Consider the following 23,065-nt stretch of genomic DNA (forward strand, 5'->3'; position numbering starts at 1 on the left):
TATAGCACTTGCAAATGTCTATATGTTAAGATTGCTACAGGCTACGGGGCGCCTGGGTGGCGCAGTCGGTTAAGCGTCCGACTTCGGCCAGGTCACGATCTCGCGGTCCGTGAGTTCGAGCCCCACGTCAGGCTCTGGGCTGATGGCTCAGAGCCTGGAGCCTGTTTCCGATTCTGTGTCTCCCTCTCTCTCTGCCCCTCCCCCGTTCATGCTCTGTCTCTCTCTGTCCCAAAAATAAATAAACGTTGAAAAAAAAAAAAAAATTGCTACAGCCTATAAGGTTCTTAGCATTTAGAAAACACAACTGGTCACACACTGTTCTTTTTAGACATATTCATATAAAAATGGAAGTAGTATTTGTAGCATCAATAAGTTTGATTAGCAAATGTCACCCATGTAGGTATCAACAGCCCAAATACAAATAAATCAACAGCCCAAGTGTGCCTTTGATTATAATCACTATTTTAACTGAATAATCTGTAAATTATATCATGAGTTGTAATCCCCCATCCACTACCAGAACATGCCCTGTAACATATGGTGATTCTAAAAGAAACACAACCGCATGTGCCACATCAATAGGTTCTCCAAACCTCCCAAGAGGGATAATTTTCTTTAAATGTTCTTCTTTCAGGTCTTTCGTCATATCTGTATGAACAAATCCTAAAAGAAAAATGTTTATTTAGTTGACACTTAGAGACACTAAGACATTTGCGCAATTCTAAATAAAAATAGTTTGCATCAGAAAGTTTGAGATTATCAATAAACTTGTTTAGGAAATACAGAGTTCTGCTAGCAATCAAGCATGTTCATTAAGTTTAACTGAATAACACCAAAATATTTGACTCCCAATTATTTCGCCCAATTCATAGCACAATACAAGTGGGTAGATACAACATGAATAAAAATTTCATTCCTTGGGGAACCTGTAGTTTATGGAAGAAACACTTGTACCCCTAAATATAATAAAAGGACATCTGATGAATATCCTTATATATAAAGTATCACAAAAAAGTAATTTTTACTTGATTGAGGGTAGAGGGGTAGTAGGGTTAGAGGGAAGAAAGGTGGTGACATGAACTGATTTGACAGTTCTGACAAAAATTAGTTTCATTTGCTATAGCTAAGATAGTTGATCAGAAAGACCAATATTTCCAATATTCATAAGAAAAATATCTTATGGGATGATCCAATTCTTTTTTTTATAAAGTTTATTTATTTATTTTGAGAGAGAGAGAGAAGGGCGGGGGGGGGGGCGGAGAACAAGCAGGGGAGGGGCAGAGAGAGGGAGAGGGAGAGAATCTCAAGCAGGCTCTCAGCTATCAGGGCAGAGCCCAATGTGGGGCTTGAGCTCATGAACCATGAGATCATGACCTGGGCCAAAATCAAGAGTCACAGGCTTAACTGACTGAGCCACCCAGGCATCCTTGAAATGATCCAATTCTGATGCAAGCATAATACATTGAAAATTCAAAATTTAACATGGCATTGGTATATGAAATAAAGCTCAAAAAGAACATGTTCTAACATGTAGAGGTTTATAGTATAAAGTACTATATATTACGCAACCAATTCTAAATGGTTCATACTGTAGATATATGCAAGAATTCTAAATTTATTAAGAAAATCTTGTGAGATTAGTCTGAGACAAATACATATTACCAATAAAGTGCTCAATTACATAATCACTATACTGTATAGTATTCAATCATTTAAACTTTTAAAAAGAAAGCAAATAATTAACCCTCAGGAAATTAACAATAGAAAAGATCTTTAAAATGTTAAGGTCATGAAAAATATATGGACTAAAAGTCAGACATGTGAAGTGAAACTTTAATGTGCAATCTGAAGAATACAGTTTTCAAAGTGGCTTATGTTAAAATTAAATCATTTGTCACTCAAATTGTAAATCAACCTAAATACAGTGACATTTTAAACTATAAGGATAAATGTGAACTAAACACTATACTGAAAATTAACATTAAGTCACTGGTTTATTATGTAATACTATGTTATTATTTAATTGTTCTTTGCCTTAGATTTCACTCATAAATATCCAAACAGTTTCTGAAAAGTCTTATGAGAAATAATCATAGATTCTTCTATCACAAGGCCTATGACAGTGACAACTTTATTAGGGGAAAACCAGAAACAAATTGAATGTCTTTCAAAAAGGAACTGTTTAAAGAAATCATGGTATATCCATATGATAGAACAATATGTATCTATGAAAAATGATGCTACAGAAGAACATTTAAAAGTGGAAAATAATATTTGCATATTAAAAAGGTGGTTACAAATGCATTATCCCATTATTAAAAAGAAAACAAAAAATATATATACTAACAAAAAAAGTCCCACCAAAATATTAACAGTGGTTATCACTAATTACTAGCATTACAAGTAATGATTTTTACTTTCCTCTCTGTACTTGTCTGTACTTTCCAAATCGTCTACAACAGATATATATTATTTTGGTATTCAAATAAAAAGTTACTGAAAAAGATGCACAGTACTAACTTCAGATGGTCTGTAATGAGGGCCTGGAATAACAAAATAATTTTACATTGTGAGATTTCACTGTGAAATAAGACAGTGAGATTTCACTGTTTCATTGTGAGATTACACTGTAAAATATGACCTCTTCTGCTACTACATTTATTTAAAAAGTCAGCAACATTTCCTTCAATCCCTTTCATCTTTAAGAACAATGAGATGGCCAGAGGAAAAAAGAATAAAGAGAAGCAGCTGACACAGATAACACTGGATAACCAGCCTCTGCAGAATTTCAAGTGAACTGTAAATGAAACTTCATCTACAGTGAAGAGTCAGAATGATCAACAGGCAATCCAAATTACCTTAAAAAGCACTATCACGGAACTGCTTGATATCCAAAGTTTTAGGTCTTTGGACACACTTATTTTCAAAGATACCTCAGAGTGTATTAGGAAAAAAAAAAAACTATCTCACATGTTTAAGAAGTTGAATGCATTAGGGGCATCTGGGTGGCTCAGTCGATTAAGCACCTGACTCTTGATTTCAGCCCAAGTCATGATCTCATGGTTCGTATTTTGAGTCCCGCTGCCACCCCGTCAGGTTCTGTGCTGACAGTGTGAAGCCTGCTTGGGATTCTCTCTCTCTCTCCCTCTCTCTATACCCCCTGCCCCCACTCACGCTCATTCTGTCAAAAAAAAAAAAAGAAAAAAAAAAGCTGAAGGAATTAAAATTATGAACGTAACATTTAAAAGACATTATTTTCTCAAAGAGTTCATGATACACTTATTTTAATCTAAGGTTGTTTTAATTCTGGCAAAACTGGCATGTTTCTCCACTAACTCTCAAAGCCCTCAACAGAAAATCAATAATGTGTTTTAATCTTAAAAAAAAAAAAAAGAAAGGAAAGAGAAAAAACTCAAAAAAACTACAGTAAAAATGGTTTGCAAGAAAGACCTTGTGACAATCAGTTAGCAAATCCCAGGCTCAACTTCTAACTGGTCCTAGTAACTTTTTCTCAAAAGCAGCATTTTGTGGTAAAAAAAGACCCTTGGATTAGGACACATTAAACTAGATTCTGGTTCCCTGCTCTGCTAATACTATCAAAGCTATGACCCAAGCAAAGTCATGTACTATCTAAAACTGTATGACTATTTCTGTATCATATAATAAGTAGATTGAAAATGATGGACCTCTGAGATTTCCTTTAGCTCTACAAAACTATGATTCAAAGACGAAAAGTATGCCTCATTAAATGACTACTTAACTTGAAGATTAGGAAAGTGGGCTCCCCTACGAGGACCCTCAAGTAGAATAGCTCCAATTCAGGAAGCGCTGATGCTAATCTAGGTTTTTATTCATTCTGTGTGGAAAGAAACTCATTTGCCCAGCTTCCGGCTGGATATCAGTCCTTATGGGTCTGTCCTTTTGGAGACAAAGAATAAGGCCACACAATCTGTGAGAGGCCATTTGAAGGCATTCCGCCTTGGAAAAAAAAAGAAAGATCTAGAACAGAGCATGAGGTACTGAAAAGCAAATCTTAGATTTAAATAGTGAGACAAGGTTTTTTGGGTTTTTTGTTTTGTTTTGTTTTGTTGAGAGAGAGAGAGAGAGAGAGAGAGAGAGAGAGAGGGAGGGAGGGAGAGAGAGAGAGAGACACAAGCGCACGCACAGGGCAGGGGCAAAGGGAGAGGGAGTAAAAGAATCTTAAGCAGGCTACGCGCCCATGAGTGAGATCATAACCTAAGGCAAAATCAAAAGTTGAACACTTAACCACCTGAACTACCCAGGCACCCCAAAACAGTGAGACAATTCCAGTAGGTGAAAAGAAGTCTTATGCCACAGATATGGGCCATGAGGGCAGACTATAGTCTTCCAAAAAACAACCAGGTAAGTGAGAAGCATGGAACAGAAAAAAATATCTTGAAGCTTTTGATAAGATCTTGTTCAACTTTACAACCTGGATTCAGCCCTGCTACAATCTGTGTCCATGTTAGGTCGAATTTGAGAAGGAGAGAGATGTGTGTCCCCTGAATCCAGCAATGATTGCAAGAAGTCCAGAACTGAGATCCTGATGTTCAAACACCCACCTTACATGAAGATTTTCCCTCTACTGCTCAAGTTTGGATAAGGGTGTTATTTCATGAAGGGAAGTTTGCACAGATTCTCTCCAGGTCTTTGTTTTGTTTTGTTTAAATATGAAATTTATTGTCAAATTGGTTTCCATACAACACCCAGTGCTCATCCCAAAACGTGCCCTCCTCAATACCCATCACCCAGCCTCCCCTCCCTCCCACCCTCCATCAACCCTCAGTTTGTTCTAAGAGTCTCTGTCTTTGAATGAATAGTTATAATGACAATCCTCATGGGATCCCTGAGGATCCCATAGCCATCCCTGAACTCTACACCGAAAGTCTAAAATAAAGTAGGCATGAGAGGCCAAGTTGAAAGGAAGGGATGAATTCACCAATACTGGCTTTTCCTCTTTGAATATGATGTTTGATATTGAGACCAAGAACAGGTCCAAGGAACAAGAACCTTTCTCTCATCACTATCAGCAGCTTTTTTAATTAATAGACTTATTTTCAGAGCAGCTTTAGGTTTACAGAAAAATTGAGCACATTACCCCATTTTTCCCCAATTATTACCATCTTGCCTTAGGGTAGTACATTTGATGATGCAATATTGATACATTATTAAGTAAAGTTTGTAGCTTACGTTAGCGTTCACTATATGGCTGGTATAATAATTGTATCCACCATACAATATAATAATTGTATCCACCATACAATAGCATAAAATAAAATAATTTTATTGCCCTAAAAACCTGCCTTCAGCTTTTAAGAATTCATGTATATCATCCCCAAATTTATCAGAAATCAAATAAAAAACATGTAGCTAGTCTCTAATGATAAGCTACTCCAGGCTCTACCAAATTTCAATGTCATTTTATGCTATAGCTCATGAACCGTGTGATCCTCATTTAAAAATATATTCACAACCCAAGACACTGACCACATATAAACAGCCTGTTGGATTCTCTATCATATATCATAAGACCTGAGCAGAAATATTAGTAGTCCTTAAACATGCTCATTTTTGTGCTTGTATTGCACAAACTGTGCTCTCCCCTTGGCCCCACAGGCCTCTCTTCCATATCATTATTACTTTATTTATAAAGTTCTGGAAATGTTGCTCTCCTACTTGCTTTACTACATATGTATTTACAATGCCTTTCAAGCTGGGTTATAAAAATTACAAACTACCAGTAGGTGCCACTGTCTAGCAAATGATGTTACTGATCACTTGGGCAATTCAGGGTTTCCAGCTAAATACAAAGCTGTCACTCCTTAAACAGATAACTGAAATGTATCCTTGTACTAAGTCGAGTGCATGTCTTCCATTTTAGTTCCACAAACATGACAACACACTCAGTAAATTGTTTTTAAAAAGGTACAGATATACTCTTCCTCATAAAATCATGTACATGGTTCTTGTCCGATGAGAATTTATATTTGATAAATTCTAAAGAAAACATATTTCTTTTATCCATTTTTGGCTAGCTATATAAATAAACAGCATCTCATTTCCATATCTGTTGGTCACTACTTTAGTTTTGAAAGCTTTTATGTACAGCACAGACCATGTATTTAAATAAGATGCCAGGATTTTAGCCTATCACCAGTATTAACAATTGTGGGATGTACACTAATTGATACACCTACCAGCTCAGGTATCAAGTCTTTGGTATATAGAAAGAATTAAAATAACCCCAGACACTTTTTTTAAAGAAGAACAAATAAGGTTGTTGTCAGAAACTAGACTAAGATTTTAACCAGAACAAATTTCATATGTCTTAATGTTATGGTTGTAAAAGCATATAGGAAAGCAGTGTGAAAAACCATCTCCATATCAAGTGGCATATTAAGAGCACCAAAATAATATGTTTTGAGTAGCGGCAAAGCTTATGCAAGCATTTGTCAACAAGATTTTCTCCAACTAGTAAATGTAAAAGCTCTTCAACTTAAAAAGGGGGGAAAGGGTAGACACTTAAGGTATCCTACACAAATAAATGCAATGCTGTACTACTTGTCAAAACTTAAAATGCATATATCCTTTGAGTCTTGGAAGTTTCATTCCCAGGATTATACTCATATACTCATACATGTACAAGATAAATTGCACACAGGTACTGTCACCACATTATTAGTTATAATGGCAAAAGATCAGAAGCAACCCAAATGCCCATCAAGAGGCAACAGGTTAAATAAATTATGGTACACCCCTAAGACAGACATTATTGTCTTTTAATTCAGCCACTAAAAGTGATACAGCAGTCACATAAGACCACATATTGTATGATTTCATTTATATGAACTGTATCAGAATAGGGAACTCTACAGAGACAGAAAGTAGGTTATTAGTGGTTGCTAGAAGCTGGGGAGATTGGAGGGAAATGGGGAGTGAATGCTAACGGCTACAGGTTTCTTTTGGGATGATGAAAATGTTCTAAAATGTATTGTGGTGATGATAGAACAATTCTTTGACTATACTAAAACCACTGAAGTGCACACTTTAAATGGGTGAACTGCATGACATAGGAGTTATACTTCCATAAAGCTGAGATTTTAAAAATGTAAAGCAATTCTATATAGAATAATATGGAATCAACTCCAAGATACACTACTGCACTATGAATAAAGCCAAGGTACAGAACTCTACGAACAGCATGATACAATTTGTGCTTTCTTTTTATATATATATTTATATATTCACATATTGTATATTCACATAAATACAGATTTATATTTTTATATATTATATGTATTGATACACACACACATACTTTATTGGGTTGTGTGTGAAATACTGAAGACTCTAGTTAACTCTAGTGGTTGTTTTGAGAAAAGAAACTAGATGATTAGAGAAGACTCACTTGTCAGTCTATGCCTTTTTATACTTTTGAATTTTGTACCATGTTTGTGTTATCTACTGAAAACACATTTTTAAAGTTATGTACCCATTATAGTTTCAATTTATCAAATATTGTTTCTCATATTCAATATTTTCTAATCAGTGAGATTTATCCATGATGAGAAATTTATTTTATATTTGAATACCAAAGCTTAGTAACTAACTGATCTTTAAAAAGTCAATAATATTAGGCAGGGATTAATGGCCTAACTTATTATTTTCTCTTTCTTGATTTTTCTGTTATGATTTGCTTCTTAATTGTTTTCCTTAACTGGAAACTCCATTTGAAGGTGACCAGGAAAACTGACATAAGAAGAAACATATTTGTTAATTCTGAGGTTTGTCAGTTCTATTAAAAGACATGACAAATCTGGTTGAAATTACTACCCAAAATAAATAAATAATCCATAGAATCAATTTAATTCTTCTACTTCCACTTACACTTCACTTCTAGCCAATAAACATATTCAGACTATGAATCCTGCTAAATATGCATCCCCAACATAAGAAAGGTCACCCTATGAAATGGCCACATTTTTAGCAATAAGGTTTTTTTTCTGTAGTACAAATTGGCATTGGAAAGTAAAATCTTTAGGAAAGGCTATACAAACACACTTCCATTAACACTCATAAAACTTCCCTTTGTATACAAACTGGATTCCCACTATTTAGTCTGTTGCCTTGACGACTGATTCACTTTGACAAAATTAAGCATTCCTTCTTCAGTGTTTCCATAGCATCATATATATATATGCTCCTCTACTTTATATTCATCATACGGCATTTTAATTATTTGTTTACATGTCAGTCTTTATCACTGTACTTAGCTCCTTGTAGCAGAAATATCTTACTCATTTTTTTTTATAATTTTGGAACCCTTGCATATAGGAGACACTTCAGGAAATCTGCTGAGTTATTATTATGAGTTAGAAACACTTGCATTACCCTTAAATCATTCAACTTTTAGATCATCATGAACTAGAACTAACTCTTCACCACCCACACTACTGCAATCCCTAAAGGAGGGAAGCAAATACATACATCCCAAATCTCAAGTAATCGAGAATCAAGTAATTCTGTATATGGTTTAACTAAGCTAACACAAAAATCAACCAGGTTACATAAGCATACACAAACAGAAAGCAGTGTCAAAATGACTACAGGTTTTAGTTTATTTTCTTTTCTTTCCTCCCCTGCCCCCCCAAAATGGCTGTATCGAAACCACAGTCATTTATCAAATGTTCATTGAGATGAAGTCACATTACAGAGCACAAGGGTTATCAGGACATTTTGACAATTCCCTGATCCCTGCTAGTTCAGCATCACTGACAAAGAAAACACCAATTCCAATATACAAGCTGGAGTCATTAGTGACTTGAAATGGAAAAGTGGCAAAGATCTACTCCAACCTAACACTCTCAAACAACCAACCAATGAACCAAAATGTCTTTTCTCATATAGATAATCAATTCTTCAATACCTACAGTAAGCTAGGACAAAGATCCCATGGCTAACTGGCACAGGTATACAAAAACAATCATTTTATCCAAAAGCCAAGGAAATATCTATGCAAAACTTCTATCACACCAAAAAGTGATAATGTAGATTTGAGTTTTAGCACCTTTTTATCACCCTCTTTACTAATCCAGGTAATTTGTGTATGTTTTTTGGTTTTTTTATATCCATTTGGTCCAAGGATAGTTTACACTTTTTATAATAATGCCATGGTCTCATGTCCTTGGTAAGTTAAAACTTTGTCTGTACTACCTATGATCTCCTGAACTGACAAATCACAAAGAACCAAGCTCTCCATTCTGCACCTCCAGTGAACAGCATTGCCACATAATTCACATGAGAACTAACAGCTTGTTAACCAATCTGCTGAAATAATGGACTTGTCAAAATCTTTTTTTAAAAAGATTAAACATCGGGGCGCCTGGGTGGCGCAGTCGGTTAAGCCTCCGACTTCAGCCAGGTCACGATCTCGCGGTCCGTGAGTTCGAGCCCCGCATCAGGCTCTGGGCTGATGGCTCAGAGCCTGGAGCCTGTTTCCGATTCTGTGTCTCCCTCTCTCTCTGCCCCTCCCCCGTTCATGCTCTGTCTCTCTCTGTCCCAAAAAAAATAAATAAACGTTGAAAAAAAAATTTTTTTAAAGATTAAACATCAACTTTGTACAGCTCTTATTTTTTAATTCATTTTGTTATTTTCAAATTTGTACATTTAAATGGTTCTAACTTCCAGATAAAATGATTTTTGATGTTATTGTGAGACTTCTTCCTATTTTTGGGATACTGAACTGTAATGTTTTCTTAAAACTAGAGTCTATTTTGTTATACTGTCTGCTTATAAATTTATGGAATCCCAGATACTTGATGCAGCATCCGTAATTTTCATTTTTGGATTTCTAGCTGGATTAGTACTAATTTTATACATGTTTAACTGGTCTGTACACTTTGGGATGGTACTTGAGGAAGGTTTCTGACTAATCTTAAAGTCACTGTAATTAATACTTACCTATTCAACATTTCTGGCCCTATTTTGGCTGAAGAGTGACATATAGTTATGACCATTTTGCAGTTCATGTTTAGGAACTTAATATGTTTTTATGTAGGTATTCCAACTGCTTCTATTATCCTGTGAACTAAACACACTGCATAGCACTGAGTCTTCTGATAGATGCTTATATGCTGCATTGTTTCAGTCCCCTCTGGGAGGCCTGTAACATCTGTAGATCAGAACAGAGACCAGAATCTATAATATGGTCCCTTTCTCAAACTGAGCAACTAAACCACTTCAAGATAAGCTTTGGCAAAAGTTTTCTCTTATAACTCTGTGCTTGCATTTTGTATCGTGAAAGTTGGCTTTATAATTATCTTGAAGATTATATCAACACACTGACACTTCATCCCTCTTTCCCTTTCCATCTTACAGATTATTTAGCATAATGTGGAAATTTAAATTGGAGGAAATTTTTAAAAGGGACTTAAGTGATCTGTAGAATGCTTTTGTTCATGAGTACAGATGGCTATTGAATAGAACTTGTTTAAAATTTCAGGCAATTAATTTGAAGACCAAAAAACCAGATGTAAATTGTATATTTGAATTTACATTTTAAACCGTTAGCATAAGTTAAGAATTGGAAAATTTGTTTTGCCTTTACCAAACTACACTATTAATTCTAATCACTGTTTTAATATTTCCCAATTACCTGTAACTGACAGACCAAGTTAATTGGCTTTGCATCCCATTTAATCCACCAGTATTTTCAAGCCATGAGGAATGCCCAAAGTCAGCACATTAAAAGAAACAGGTGCACAATAATGTTCTACTTGTTTTCTTGAGAAGTCTCTGATTTCTGTGTACTTAGCCCAAATCAAACTTGCTTTGTCTTACAAGTGAATTGCATCTCTGCTGGCTTGGTTTTTCCTACATATTTAACAAAAAGACAAGTGTTCCTGATAGATTTCCTAAAGAAGGCTAGCTCTATTGCAAGTTTCCCACTGTGACTTCTACTATTTTAAAAATTATTAAAAAGCCACATCTATTAAACAGTCATCTTCATTGTTGGCCACTTCAACATATGTCTGATGTTAGGAACCTTAGTTCCTCTAAGCAGTGCCTCATGCATATGTAATAGTACTTTCTGGTGCCAGGGTATTCACATTCTCATTTCTGTTAGCATGTCCTACCAATTTCCTCCTCCCATGCCATTGCACAATGAGCCTCAGAGCCCCCATCCATTCATTAAGGAAACAACCACAAATAAAATTGCTGTTAAAATCTTGCTACTTCATAGACTGACTTCAAAAAGGATGTTTCTTCCCCGAGTCTGTGTAAATATCTTTTTACCCTTCAAGTTTTTCTTTGTTTTGAAACTCTAACATGAATCCTGGGTAGTTCTCTGGGGTACAACGAAGTCCAGTGAAGAACATCTTGTCTATTTTAAAAACAAATATGTGATCCCTAGCAATTCTTTTTTCTGTCTGAATATTGACTTTCTAGAGAAATTACTATGTCAGTACATGACTGCTTAGTTAAATGTGCAAATGTCATCACATATGCATCCTTGTTTGATTATTCCTTCTGGTTTGTGCTGTTATTAAAAGCATATTTTATTATAGACCTATTCAAATATTTTAAATATAAATAAGTATTGTTCCCATAAGATAAACTTAGGAAACATATTTAGGTAATAGATGCATTACTTGGAAAGTTCTGCTTTGACACTGACAAAGTCTAAATTAACTAGCAAATGTATGCCAATGAGCAATAAATCAATGGAATATTCCAAGAAGAGAGAGAACACTTAAAATGGAAATAGTTCTCCAATAGTGTACCATTTTGAATTGTTCAACTAGTGGATATGTTACCAATACTCACCCCCTACCTACCTTGAAATTCTTAACATTCAGCTCTTAAGAGTTCTTAATTTATAACTGATTTTTAAATGAGAAGTTTCTCTTGTGGTTTCAGTTTGAGAGTAATCATTTATTTAAAAATGCAATGTGGTTTATGCAAGCAAACTGGCATTACTCTTGGTCTCCTTGAAGGTGGCGCACAGACTGGCAGTGTGGCCAGATGTAGCCATTTAAGTCCTGTCAAGATATAGTCATACCCTCACCAATTTCACTACCCAAGTATTTAATGAGGAGCCTCGGTGGCTCAGTTGGTTAAGTATTAGACTACTGATATGGGCTCAAGTTGTGATCTCAGAGTCATGGGATCAAGTCCCAAATCGGGCTCTGTGCTTAGTGGAGACCACTTGGGATTCTCTCTCTCCTTCTCTCTCTGCCCCTCCCCTGCACTCATGCATGCGTGTGCGCTCTCTCTCTTGCAGAATGAATAGATAAACCTTAAAAAAAAAAAAATTTATTAATAGTGAAGAGTCCATGCTCCTATTCTGATACTCTCTCAGAAGTGCCTGATGGGGGCGCCTGGGTGGCGCAGTCGGTTAAGCGTCCGACTTCAGCCAGGTCACGATCTCGCGGTCCGTGAGTTCGAGCCCCGCGTCGGGCTCTGTGCTGACGGCTCAGAGCCTGGAGCCTGTTTCTGATTCTGTGTCTCCCTCTCTCTCTGCCCCTCCCTCGTTCATGCTCCGTCTCTCTCTGTCCCAAAAATAAATAAACGTTGAAAAAAAAATTTTTTTAAAAAAAGAAGTGCCTGATGATGCTGATGTACTTACAAACACAGGAACAATCTTTCCTATTACTGTACAAAGCCATAAGTATACATAAATTACGTTTAAAAAGAAAAACATAAAACTGGCACTATTTGAAGATGACATGATCTATATAGATATATATAAATCTTGAGGAGTCCACCAAAACCTACTAGAAGTAATAAATGAATTCAGTAAAGTTGCAGGATGCAAAACCAATACAGGAATGTGTTGTATTTCTATACACTAATAATGAACCAGCAGAAAGAGAAATTTAAAAAACAATCCCACTTACAATTATACCAAAAAGAATAAAATACTAAGGAATAAACTTAACCAAGGAGGTAGAAGACCTACACTCTGAACCCTATAAGACACTGATGAAAGAAATTGAAAATGCCACAAATAAACATAAAGATATTCCATGTTCATGGACTGGAAAAATTAATATTGTTAAAATGTTCATACTACCCAAAGCAATCAACAGATTCAGTGTGATCCCCATCAAAATACCAATAGTAATTTTTGACAGAACTAGGGACAAAGAATCCTAAAATTTATAGGGAATCACAAAAGACCCCAAATAGCCAAAACAATCTTGGGAAAGAAGGACAAAGCTGGAGGTAATACAATCCCAGATTTTATACTATATTACAAAGCTACGGTATTCAAAGCAGTATGGTACTGGCACAAAAACAGACACATAGATCAATGGCACAGAATGGAGAGCCCAGAAATAAACCCATTCTTACATTGTCAATTAATCTGTGACAGAGGTGAAAAGAATATACAATGAAGAAAAGACAGTCTCTTTAGTAAATTGTGTTAACTGGACAGCTACATGCAAAAGAATGAAACTGGCCCACTTTCTTACACAATACATAAAAATAAACTCAAAATAGATTAAAGATCTATATGTGACATCTGAATCCATAAAATTCTAAAAAAAAAAAAGAAAAAAAAAAAAGAAAAAAGAAAAGCCAGACAGTAACATCTTGGACATTCACCTTAGCAATATTTTTCTGGATCTGTCTCCTCAGCCAAGGGAAACAAAAGCAAAAATAAGCTATTAGGACTACATCAAATTAAAAAGCTTTTCCACAGGAAAAAATTATCAACAAAACCAAAGGCAACCTACTAAATGGGAGAAGATATTTGCAAATGATATATCCAACAAGGAATTAATATCCAAAATATATGAACAACTTCTACAACTCAACACCAAAAAACCACAAATAGCCCCATTAAAAAATGAGCAGAGTGGGGCGCCTGGGTGGCACAGTCGGTTGAGCATCCGACTTCAGCCAGGTCACGATCTCGCGGTCCGGGAGTTCGAGCCCCGCGTCAGGCTCTGGGCTGATGGCTCAGAGCCTGGAGCCTGTTTCCGATTCTGTGTCTCCCTCTCTCTCTGCCCCTCCCCCGTTCATGCTCTGTCTCTCTCTGTCCCAAAAATAAATAAACGTTGAAAAAAAAAATTTATAAAAAAAAAAAAATGAGCAGAGGACCTGATTCAACGTTTTTCCAAAGAATACACACAGATGGCCAACAGACACATAAAAAGATGCTCAACATCAATAATCATCAAGGAGATGCAAATTAAAACCACAATGAGATATATCACTTTATACCTTCAGAATGACTAGTATCAAAAAGACAAGAAATAACAAGTATTGGCAAGGATGTGAAGAAAAGGAAACCATTGAGCACCGTTGGTGGGAAGGCACAGCCACTATAGAAAACAGCATGGAGGTTCCTCAAAAAATTAAAAATAGAAATACCATATAAGCCAGTAATTCCACTTCTGGATATCTACACAGAGAAAACAAAAATACTAATTCATAAAAATATATGCCCCCCCCTGTTTAATCTACTATTATTTACAATAGCCAAGAAATGGAAAAAACCTAAATGTGCAACCATGATGGATAAATGGATAAAGGTATGATACACACACACACACACACACACACACACACACACGGAATATTACTCAATCATAAAAAAGAATGAAATCTTGCCATTGGTAACAACATAGACAGACCTAGAGGGTATTATGCTAAGTGAATAAGAGAGAGAAAAAGACAAATACCATGATTTCACTTGTGTGTGGAATCTAAAAAATAAAACAAACAAAACCAGAAACAGACTCATAAATACAGAGAACTGATGGCTGCCAGAGGGGAGGAAGATGAAGGGATGGGCAAAATAGGTGAAGAGGGTTAAGAGGTACAAGCTTCCAATTATAAAATAAATAAGTCACAGCGATGGAAAGTAGAATATAGAGAATATAGTCAGTAATATTGTAAAAACTTTGCATACGGACAGATAAATGAAAGCTACACCTATCATGGTGAACATTTTATAATACACATCATTTTTTAATCACTATGTTGTACATCTGAAACTAACATAATAGCGTATATCAACTATGCTTCAATTTTTTAAAAAAAAAAGAAAAAAGTTTTCACTGACCTGGTGCGACCACATTCACTCTAATTTTCTTTCTTGCTACTTCTTTAGCAAGAGCACGCGAAAACCCAACTAATCCTCCTTTACTGGCGCTGTACACAGACTGGCCAGAATTGCCTTTTAAACCAGTAATACTTCCTAGAAAAAATAAAATGAAAGCAAATTCAAACCAATTAATGGATTACTTGAATATTTAGATAATCTTACAGGAAACAAACAAAGGCACAAAGCATTTTACCTTGTCCTTTGCTAAAATTAGGAATTCTAACCAGCATCATTTGAGTAGTAAGACTTAGGGTTGGAGTCTGCTCCAGATACAAACAGAAAACAGGTTCTGAAAGAAGCTTACGTAAAACTTCGTGTGTCAGGCAAGGGCTTGAGAACTGATCCATTAAGTGAAAGAAACCCAATCTCATCTCTTAGTAGGTGAGACATGGTGAAAATCCTATAGTATTTTTAAAGGCTTCCAGTAGGAAGAGGTTAAAACCAGAAAAAGTCAGACAAAGGCTGATTAATTTTATGATTCTACAACACAGATTAAGGACATATTCATTTCCAACTAAAAAAAATAGTTCATCTGAAGATAAATCTCACTAAGTTTGAACTACCATCAATCTAAATTAACTAAGGTTCATTATAAGCTTTTTGTAAAACTGCAATTTAGTTATCTTCAGTGATGTATTATAGCTAGTACTGCCTACTAAAGATTCTTGGGTGGTCTCATTTATATGAATATGAAAGAATAATTTATAATTCAAATATCAACTGTATGCAAATAAATTCTGGTAAAACAGAAGTGGGGAAACAATTTTCTGCACCAGTGACCTGTACTTATGATATAAAAAATTAATCAAGAACTTCACAAAACTTTCAAAAAAGTAATTTTATTTTAGGAAAAGAAAAACACCCCACTTTTTATATTAATATATCTACATTATATATTACATGCCAGTTAATGACAGATGAAAAGAACTGTGAAGCACAGAAAGAGAGAAAAGAGGGGCACATAGGTGGCTCAGTTAAGCATCCAACTCAACTTTAGCTCAGATCATGATCTCACAGTTCATGAGTTTGAGCCCTGAGTTGGGCTCTGTGCTGACAATGTGGAGTCTGCTTAGGATTCTCTCTCTCTCCCCCCCCCTCTCTGCCCCTCCCTGGCTTGCTCAAGTGTGCACATTCTCTCTCTCTCTCAATTTAAAAAAAAAAAAAAAAAAGAAGAAGAAGAAAGAGAGGAAAAAAAACATCAGAGAAAACACAGACAGAGAAATGGGTATTTGGGAGAAAGAGAAATATGGAGAGACACAAAAAAGAAAAATATAGGCATGGAAGAAAGGCCAAATAGGAAACTTTAGTTCATGCCACACACTATTGCTTATCTAGTGAGAGTTAACTCCTAAATCAATGAACTTTTAGTAGTTTAAAGTAGTCCTTTCTGTAAAAAGATTCTCCTAATTTATTTTCAATTATTATTTTTGCACAATTCTAAAAGTTTTGCATGTACACAAAGGACTGATGTGGGTTTTTTAAATATATCTAAAAAGGGGATATTTTAGAGTTAAACAATACACCCATATTATCAGGTGATATATACAGGCCAGTATACCAGCTTCTAAGGATCCAAAATCATTACCTGGCTGTGTTACAAGGCAAAGGTCAACTAAATCTTTTACTTTTTAATCATTTACTAATCTTTTTTAAGAAAACCTATTTCTTACATTTTTAAGGGTAAATGTCAAAAATGTCCTAATTCTTATTAGCACAGTATTCGTGTTTCATCTTCAAAAGAGAAAAACCCTACATTTTGGCTTGGACAGCCATTTCCTATATTAAAAACAACAGGGTCATTTACTCTAATGGAGCAGCATTCCCCTTTTGCAGCCTTTTAAGGTATGACCACTTAAAATTAAAAGGCAGATGATATGCTATTTTCAAATTACCAAACTGAAATAAAATTCTAAGTCATTTTGCGTTTTAAGGTCTACGAACACACCTATGTGGTTTATCTACTACTCCATGGGTCAGATGAACTGAAAACTAGAGGTTAGTTACAGTCACTCTAAAAAAACTAAAAAGATTATTCACTCAAAACTTCCTCCTAAACCTCTGTACTAGATTTATCAGTCACACACATAACTGCTGTAGAGATCATTTTCTATCCTCCACTACCTAAAATTTTTCAATCTACTTTCCTTATCTATATTTTAAAAACCAGGTTTCACATGAAAATCAGGGTGTCCAATTTCTCTTAAAAAGTCAAACAGCTTGGGGCGCCTAGGTGGCTCAGTCAGTTAAGCGTCCAACTTCAGCTCAGGTCATGATCTCACAGTTCGTGAGTTCGAGCCCCAAGTCGGGCTCTGTGCTGACAGCTCAGCCTGGAGCCTGCTTCAGATTCTGTGTGTGTCTCTCTCTCTCTGGCCCTCCCCCACTTGCTCTGTGTCTCTTTCTCTCAAAAATAAATAAAAACATTAAAAAAAAAAAAGTTAACATTTTGATCACTAGAAAGATGTGAATCCGTGATTCCCGTTTTACCCACTAATCACCTAATCAAATCCTTTTTCCACAAATAAAAAGACCCATTTCATCCAAGTCTCACACATGAATAAACTCCAAATTAGTCAATTAAATATTTTTATGGCACTATGAGATAAACAATTTCACAGGTGAAGACTTACCTACATTAACAATAGACCCTCTCTGTTGTTGAATCATAGTCTTCAAGGCAGCTTTACAAGTCAGCATGGAACCCAAGAGGTTAGTATGAAGCTGGGATACCATATCTTCAGTTTTTGTTCTTACTAAAAGGCTATCCCTACAAAAAACAGCAGTGGCATATAAATTAAAAACGGGATAAAACAAATTCAAAAAGTCAAGAAGTATATATTTGAGCTAGAAAGCCTAGAGAGTCCCATTTTAAATCTGATTTGAGAGGCATTAAAATAAGTGATAAACTAGAAAAGATAACTTAGAAGCTGGCTGAGAGGCGAATATTCCTATCAGCTAAAAGTAGCCAAAAAAGCTTAAATAAACTGAGAAAATCCCATATTATAGTAAGCCCTGTTAGCAAGAAAATTAATATACTATTCTAAGTATTCTGTCCTAAATTCACCTTTTAAAAAGAAAAAAAAATATCTACTCTTGATACCATTAAGTTCATGAACTGAAAAAACTTACATAATGGTGACAGAAGTCAGAATAGAGGTTATCTATAAGTAATAACTGGGAACAAACTAAAGAAAGCCTTCTAGAGTGCTAGAAATGTTCTACAGTTCACTATGAATGTGATTACATGTTAAAATTGATCAAATTGTACCCTTATTGTATATCTCAATATAAAAGGAAGTATAGATAGACCAATTTTTAAAATACATATTTTCTTCCACTTAGAAGTAAAGTAAGTTAATATACTTACTCATACCAAAACAAACAATTAGAAAAATACTTAAGTCTGTGACTAACCTGTTAATTCCAGCTGCATTTACCAAGAAATTAACTCGACCTAAATTTTTCTCCATCTTTTCAAATGTATTTTGGACATCACATTCTTTGGCAACATCACAGCTAAATGCCAAATGATCTCCTAGACAACAAAGTTAAATTAGAACTACTTATAAATTATGACTTGAATTTAAAAATTATTCAATACACATTTGTTAAGCATCTACTAGGACCTACACCTGTGCTAATTTAGAACCTACAGATAAAAGATGATTATGTCATGGATTCCTCTACTCATGGAGTTCAGTCTAATAAAATTGGGATGGAGGTCGGTGGGGAAGTAAACCTTAAGAATATTTCTTCATCAACAAAAAATGGCAGGAGGGCCCTTTTTATGTTCATAAGGCTTTGTAAGACTCATCTAACAATATTTATAGCTTCCACAATGACCCCATGCTACCCAATTCAACAGTGTTCTGGGTTTTATATTTTTTTGAAATTTATGGGACAACTGGGTGGCTCAGTTACCTAAGCCTCTACTCTTGATTTCAGCTGGGGCCATGATCTTGCTGTTCCTGAGACTGAGCCCCAAGTCAGGCCTGCATTGATAGCTCGGGGCCTGCTTGGGATATTCTCTCTCTCTCTCTCTCTCTCTTTCTGCCTCTCCCCCACTCACCCTTTTTCTCTCTCTCAAAATACACATTTTTTTAAAAAATAAATTTATGTCTAATTGTTACAGTTGTGTTTAACTGGTTTCCTGATCCTGAGAATATACCCTAGGGTTTCTCACACTTTTTTTTTTTTTTTTACTATGGCACATATATTAGAATAACTATTATTCAAGGCTGACCATTACAAAGCAGGAAGGTGTAAAAACAAAATGCAAAAACTAAAAAACACACCAAAAAAAATAACTTCTTACTAAAAACAACTGTTACTTCCCTTTAAGTGTCCATTTTTTAAAAATGCATAAATATCAAAAGAATACACTTCAAAGAAAGCATTCTCTATTTAATAATACATCATTTTAATACTCTAAAATATAGGGGTTTTTGAAAACTAAACAATTCCTTATTTTCTGGCTGACCTTGCCTATTATGTTAACACTAAAATTACACTCTCATGTCTCTGGAAACAGTGTGCAAACCAAACACTTATGGAACACATAATTCAAGGAAATGAAAGGCCCAAAGCATCCTCTGTGACTCACCGTTGGCGTTCATCTGAAAACCTGTTGGGTCCACAATAACCCTTGGAAGCTCAACCAACAGTTTTTATCTATTCCAGCAAACACTAATGGCTTGGGATGACCCCATAAGGAAAACCACTTTCTCACTCTCTTGTCAGAATAACATAATGGTAGTGAATATGAGCAGCAAGAAACATTCACTGAATTTCTCCCTGCTCTGTAACTTGTATTTTGTTTTGCTTCTTTAAAGAGCCTAATATTTTCCCAACCCATGTGCACAATTAGGGTGAACCAATCAGTATTGTTATTTTAAAGGTTACAGCCACCAGATGCATCCCAGGCCTCTAAACTTCCCAATGCCTCCATGATAGTGAATAAGGAGCATTTGTCCGTTCTAGTAAGTAAACAATAGCAGCGTCTTAGCATCTATCCTACATCCTACTTCTCCCTACGATCAAAAGACTTAAGTTTGCAAAATAATGAAAAGTAATTACTAATCCATTAATAAACAGCAAAAAAAAAAAGAATTTTAAATGCAATAAAAAGGAATCTGGAAGTCTCATTTGTCCATTTGTAAAAACCACCAAAACAATTTAATAACCTATCAAATGCTTATGGAGGTAAAGAGCCAAAACAGGTATATCTCAAAACTAGCTGGTACTAAAAAGAGTTTTGTCTATGAAACACTGCTTTGTGTATTTGCACGTGGGCCAAAACAGCCCACAGCAAAACTATACAGAGCCTTTCAGGCTTGACACGCCTACTCTTCCTGCCTTAACTCCTTTCCACCCAGCCCAGTCTCCAGGCGGCGCCCGGGACCTCGCGGCACCAGTGAGCCCTTTACCCTACAAAGAAAGTTTGTGTCTCCCTCCTTCCAGACACCAAAACAAAACAGCGCCTTACGGTTAGCACTAGCCTCAGGGAGGTGAGGGCTTAATTAATGGGGCCTCACAAGACTGCTAAGTCTCAAAGAAAACCCCAAGTTGTTCTGCCCTTGGCTGCAGGCAGCGTGGCAGGAAACACTGCGGGAAACGGTGATAAGGGGTTCTCCACCCAGTCTGTTGTCCACACTGAGGAAAGGCTGCTCCTGAACGCGGGAAGCCAAACGGCTAAACCTCAGAGCCTTAAAGGCCAGGCCTCGTTTTACAAACGAGGAGACTTTAGGCTCTCGGGCTGCAGCCCCACAAGTGGACAATTCTAGTTTGGTACCTACCGCCGAGGTCACCGGCGGCGGCTTTGGCCAGTTCCAGATTTCTAGCGATGATGGCCAGTCGGTAGCCTTTCTGAGCCATTAACTGGGCCACTGCCCTCCCAATGCCCCGGGAGCCTCCAAAAATAGCACAGACTTTGTCCATCTTGGACCGCGGAGTCGCAAACTCGAAGGAAGGAGGGCTAGGAGTGGCGGCCCCTATCCAGATTCCCTCGGGTTTTTAAGCCACAGGGGCGCCCCCCCCCCAAAAAAACCGCCAGACAGCCTCGGAAAAAGCACCGCTTTACGCCTCCTGCCACCGGACTTTAGCCACCCAGAAGGCGGGGGAAGAGGCGCGAAGAGTATGACGTATACGCATCAACGTCAGCACGCACAGGCCTCCAGGCCCTGCGCCCTACGGGAGACACGGGCGTGAAAGAGCCCGAGCGATGAGGAGTTGCGCTGCATGCTGGGACTTGTAGTCTTCACGCAAGAATGGAAGAGGCAAGGACGCACTGCTCAGTGGGAAATGTACTCAAAGGAATCAAGGCGGGAGGGTACCTCCATACCCGTTGGGACCTGGCAGTCGGAATTAGAGTTCGGATGACCTGCCATTCCAGTTTGCCTGGAACTAAGGGTTAAGACGCTGGACTTAACATTTTAAAATTAGGAGAGTACTGTCAACCGAGATAAATTGATTATCGTAGTTAGAACCCAGAATATACATTATTCAGAGTTCCAATGTCTGCCTTTCATCCAGGATTTGTTTTTGGCTAGAGACTAGATGCCCTGCCTATTGAAGAAGTGATCGCCAAGTACCAGAGTCATGCAAAATCTGTCCCTCCCCAAGTTGCAGACCTCACCCCATCTAGATACTACCCTTCATCTCAAAGGGTGTTGCAAAGGCAGATGCCCCATCAAGAACACCATGTATAGTAGGAACTCAAGAAACGTTAATTGAATGATTGAATAGCCTTGCAGGATGATGAAACAAGCATGGCTACTGCAAACACAAACAGGTTCCTACAATTTTAAAGAGGATGTGCTGAGTGTGCCGAGAGTTAATTAACTAACAGTCGAGCGTTCCTTAAAAATTATACTGTTAAAAGGAACCATTTCTTGTTACAATTTTAATGCATTAGATGATTCAAAAAGTGGAAGCTTCATGGGCCCTGCTACTAAAAAATACACAACCTGGAACAACAGGACTAACACACACAAAACACTAGCTAGTAGTCGGAAACCATAAAGTGCAAAATGATATTAAAACAAGAGCGTAAAGAAAGGGGACAGATGGCAATGAAAAAATGCAGGAGTGCATGGAAAAGCTGGATTTGAGGACTGGATGCAGTTTGAATAAAAGGAAAAGAGGAAAAAAACTATAAGCGAATTGACCATTATTTTTAAAATATTTGTATTCCATCTAGATCCAAAAGGGATTTGAAATGGCTTGCAAAAATACACAAGTGAAACTTCACACTCTTTAGGATGGCTACTATCAACAACAACAAAAAACAAAGACAGTAACAAGTGTTAGTGAGGACATGGGGAAATTGGCACTTTTCTACTCTGTTCCTGGGAATGTAAACATTAGCTTTGTAAAACAGCATCCTCCAAAGAATTAAAAATAGAATTACCTGGGCTCCTGGCTAGCTCACTTGGTAGAGCACGCAACTCTTGATCTCAGGATTGTAAGTTCAACTCCAGGTTGGGCATAGAGCCTACTTAAGAAAAATGAATAAAAATAGAATTACCATATAATCAAACAATTCCATTTCTGGCTATATACCAAAAGAATTAAAGGCAGAAGCAGAATGTCAGAGGGATATTAGTATACCCATTTTCATAGCAGCCATTACTCACAATAGCTAAAAGTTCAAGCATCCCAAGTGATCTTCGACAGATGGATGGATAAGCAAAATGTGGTACACATACACACAATGGAATATTATTCAGGATTAAAAAGGAAAGAAATTCTGCAACATGTGACAACATGGATGAATTTTAAGGATATTATGATAAATGAAATAAGCAAGTTACAAAAAACAAATATTGTATGATTTCACTTATATGAGGTACTTAGAATCATGGAGACAGAAAGAATGGTGATTGCCAGAAGCTGGGGGGGTGGAGGTTGGATGGAGAGTTATTGTTTAAT

At 36.5% G+C, this 23,065-nt stretch overlaps 1 protein-coding gene across 2 annotated transcripts; it reads right to left on the minus strand.

The window, feature by feature from the left end:
• Positions 1–205: 205 nt before the first annotated feature.
• Positions 206–21,174, minus strand: CBR4 (carbonyl reductase 4). 2 transcript variants are annotated; one of them, XM_047091548.1, is made up of 5 exons: positions 20,932–21,174; positions 18,551–18,671; positions 17,767–17,903; positions 15,098–15,232; positions 206–663 (listed from the first exon to the last, which is right to left on the minus strand). In XM_047091548.1, exons 1-5 carry the CDS (start codon positions 21,071–21,073, stop codon positions 485–487), a joined length of 714 nt encoding a protein of 237 aa, XP_046947504.1. In that variant the 5' UTR covers positions 21,074–21,174; the 3' UTR covers positions 206–484. The 2 variants fall into 2 exon arrangements, with proteins under 2 accessions (XP_046947504.1, XP_046947505.1); XM_047091549.1 differs by lacking the exon at positions 20,932–21,174 and adding an exon at positions 19,740–20,258.
• Positions 21,175–23,065: the final 1,891 nt, after the last annotated feature.

Source organism: Lynx rufus, unplaced genomic scaffold, assembly GCF_022079265.1.
Source record: "Lynx rufus isolate CCGP_SWC_20201006 ecotype Redwood Valley unplaced genomic scaffold, mLynRuf1.p SCAF_3, whole genome shotgun sequence".
Lineage (NCBI taxonomy): Eukaryota > Metazoa > Chordata > Mammalia > Carnivora > Felidae > Lynx > Lynx rufus.

Bases quoted from the DNA above. Each gene is read 5' to 3' on its own strand.
- CBR4 (XM_047091548.1), bottom strand. From the start codon at position 21,073: ATGGACAAAGTCTGTGCTATTTTTGGAGGCTCCCGGGGCATTGGGAGG. The intron at 18,672-20,931 runs GTAGGTACCAAA...TTTGTTGTCTAG, and splicing joins CGCCGCCGGTGACCTCGGCG to GAGATCATTTGGCATTTAGC. The intron at 17,904-18,550 runs GTTAGTCACAGA...TGTTTTTTGTAG, and splicing joins AATGCAGCTGGAATTAACAG to GGATAGCCTTTTAGTAAGAA.